General features: G+C 42.2%; 1 protein-coding gene across 1 annotated transcript in view; it reads right to left on the minus strand.

The window, feature by feature from the left end:
• The window catches only part of gnal2 (guanine nucleotide binding protein (G protein), alpha activating activity polypeptide, olfactory type 2), a 49,820-nt gene extending 46,469 nt beyond the window's left edge, over window positions 1-3,351 (minus strand). Inside the window, exon 1 of the mRNA XM_014012961.1 lies at window positions 2,576-3,351. Within this exon, the coding sequence (XP_013868415.1) occupies window positions 2,576-3,065 (490 nt within the window). The 5' untranslated portion in view covers window positions 3,066-3,351. The remainder of the gene's footprint in view (window positions 1-2,575) is intronic.
• Between the last annotated feature and the right edge of the window lie 163 nt (window positions 3,352-3,514).

Below are 3,514 nucleotides of genomic sequence, written 5' to 3' on the forward strand. Positions count from 1 at the left end.
TATATATATATATATACATATATACTTTAATCAAATAGATTTATTTGGCTTTCTAGCTAACTAGCAAACTAAATATCTATTTATTAATTAATGTTTTCTTAGCTGGATAGCTAGCAATGTATTTATCTATGTATAGCTATTTGATAGTTATTGGTCTTTTACGAGGATACTAATGTCCATGCTCAAAAACCAGCATTTTGCAATACATTATGGGCAAAATATATTCATATCTACTTATGGTTCTTTCACATCTAATGAACTTTTATTTGACGTTTGTGTATCTTCTTTACCATCACTGACTATGGCGTCTTTAACCCGACGATAAATCATTGAAGTTATTAACTTTGATGTTTTATCASCGGTGTTTTAATACAAACATTTGGACAAAAACACAAAATTTGAACTCTGACCATAAAACCAAGAAGTAGCTACGAATGTATTTGTGTATTTGGGTACTGGATTGGCTATTTATCTCTCTCTTTCGATACCCATTATATACGATGTTATATTTGTTGGATTAAATAATAATAAATGAAGCATATGAAYAATTAAATCCAACAATGGTCTTTCAACTTGTTGTGTCTGGTCATAAAGAACACAGTGTTCTCTATTGGACACAATATAAAAGAACTCTGACCGGCCTATTTTCTGTGACACTTCAGGATTGTTTATGCAAAAGGAAGAAAAAACTAAACCGGACCACAAACAAACCCAAAGCCCCCCGACTCAAGCATTACTCGTGTTGCTAATTTTAGTGTCTTTTCCTCCCGAGGTGTTAGTTAATCGTTTGGTCTGGATTTTACTGTTGTCCCTGAACAGATGTCACACCCTATAGTAGTTTTACGGTAAACACTGCTCATCGTAAACTGCCAGCGCTCAGCTCTGAGGTTCAGTCTGCCCAGGGAATTTAAAAATAGCTATTACCAATAAAAAAGAASTACTGGCTTAGCTTTGTTGAAGGAATGCATATCGCCCGTTGCCTCTCRTGCCACAGTTTTAAGATCATTTTGAGTTGAGAAATACTGCTCAGAGCATGTGTTGTTAATGACTCTCAGCTACTACCTGATGAAATTTTAGCTCCATATCTGTAAAACTGACTGAGTTACAGACATTTTTGGGGAGTTGGCTAATGTTGATTAACTGTGGCGGCCATCTTGGATTAGTTTTKAATGTACAGTTAATAGTTATCTTCATACAAAGTAATTAGATGATAATTTCTATAGGTTTTATTAAAAAGGAGTCCAGTGGTTCATGAGATATTTAGCTAACAGGCAGACTGAGTCAACTCCAACTTTTATTACTTAACTTTTGAGCAAAGATCTCATGCAATGAGCTAGCCCTTGGAAAATTAATTTGGAACGACTCTCAGCTACCATCACAACAAATTTGAGCACAATATTTGTAAAATTCACCGACTTATATCCATGTTTGTGTCTGATAAGTTCAGTTAGCTGTGGCGGCCAWCTTTAATTGAGTTAGCCCCAAATGTTTATCAGTTATAAATATCTGTCTAGAGATTATTTCCTGAAAGTTGCAATAAAATCTGCCCTGCGGTTCATGAAATATTTTGCTAACAGACACACACAGTTAACTGCTGATTGTTAATGGCACCACATAATTTCAAAGAGCTTGCTCGATCTAATAGTGCTCAGAGGATGTGCTGGGKATCACTCGCAGCTACTACCACACCAAATTTTAGTGAAATATTTTACAAATTCACTGACTTAACATGTTTGTGTTTGATAATATGAGCAGGCTGTGGCGGCCATCTTGAATCAAGATGGCCCCAAACGTTTATAAGTTTTAAAGGTACATCTACTGATTATTTCCTGAAGTGTTTTTTTTAAACATTCCCTGTGGTTCATGAGATATTTTGCTAACAGACAGATGATGTGTCAGTGCTCGGAGTATGTGTTGGGGATCAGTCTCAGCTACTACCACAACAAATTTTAGCTAAATATCTTAAGGAACTGTCTTACTTGCAGCTATGTTTGTGTTTTTTTTTTAATAAAGCTGGCTGTGGCGGCCATCTTGAATTATGTTGGTACCAAAAGTTTCAGTTTCAGAGGTACTTCTAGTGAATATTTCCTAAAGGTTTTATTACCTATGGTTCATGAACAGTCTCCTAATAAATAACAAATGTTAAAGATCTATAATTTGTTCGTGCTCAGAGTGTGTGTTAGGGATCACTCACAGCTACTACCACCCCAAAGTTTAGCTCAACATTTGTCCAATTCACTGACTTACAGCTATGTTTGTGTTTAATAAATTCAGGTGGCTGTGGCGGCCATCTTGAATCGTGCTGACTCCAAAAAGTTGGTCATTCCTTGATGTACATCCGGTCATTACTTCCTTTAAGTTTCATTAGATGTCGTCCAGTGGATCGTGACATATTTTGCTAACAGACACGTTATCGTCTAAAAGGAAAAGCGTGGATCTTGGTGTTTCGCCACTGACAGCTCCTTCAACAGGCCTCAGCAGAGCAGCAGTGACATAATTTGTGTTCGGGCCAGAAGTGGTTTCTAATAATAAAACCCCTTCCTGCTCCAACAATAACAGAGAGGAAACGACCTACCGAGCAGCAGCAGCCGATGTGTCTGTTTATACTCCCGTTTCAGCTCCCTCAGCGCCCTGTCAATGTTTTTACTGACTTTCTTCGCCTCCTTCTCGGCCTCCTTCTCCTCCACCAGCAGTTTGTCCCAGTTCTTCTGCTTCTGGTTGCCGGTTTTCTGCAGCAGCTGTAAGCGGCGGCCGCGCTCCTTCCCCGAGCCTTTACCTCCRCCGCCCCCGTTCTGTATCAACACACCGTCCGTGCCGGTTTCTCCGCGTCGGTTGTCCCTGGCGGGGTCCCCGGGGCGCAACAGGCCTCCTCCTCCTCCTCCGCCGCCGCCGCCGCGTAGCGACGAGGTCTCCCCGCTTCCCCCGGCGTCCTCCTGCTGGCGAGCCGCCCCGGCGCGAGCGGCCGCGGCGGKGTCCGGAGGCTGGTCCGAGTCCGAGGTGGCGTTGGAGATAGAGCCGCTCAGGTCCCCGAAGAGCCGGGGACGCAAACTGTAGCACAGCCCCATGTTGACACCAGTATTTCCCCGTGAATGTGATTTTTCATAAATCAAAATATCGGGAGAGGGAAACAAGGGAGGGGGTTTGGGGGTTGAAAAAAATAAAATAAAATAAAATAAAAAATAACCCGCAGATGAGATGCGCCAGCAGCCCCCCTAACGAGCCATCGTCGCACCGGAGCTCCAGCGACGCGATTTAGGTCCAAATCTGAGGCGAAAACCTGAATGAATCACGCTCCGACATTTGCTAAATGTCATTTTGCGTTCTCCCCAGTCAGCCTTCGCTTAGATAGTGGATCACCTGATCCTTTTAGTGGACACTGCGGGTCCACCTTACCGTAAGTCACCAAAAGCGCCGCCTTGGAGAAAAACAGGCACAGCGCTGAGAGACCAGAGTCTGTCTGTACGGTTCTTACAGAGACCAGAGTCTGTCTGTACGGTTCTTACAGAGACCAGAG

Source organism: Austrofundulus limnaeus, unplaced genomic scaffold, assembly GCF_001266775.1.
Source record: "Austrofundulus limnaeus strain Quisiro unplaced genomic scaffold, Austrofundulus_limnaeus-1.0 Scaffold97, whole genome shotgun sequence".
NCBI classification, from domain to species: domain Eukaryota; kingdom Metazoa; phylum Chordata; class Actinopteri; order Cyprinodontiformes; family Rivulidae; genus Austrofundulus; species Austrofundulus limnaeus.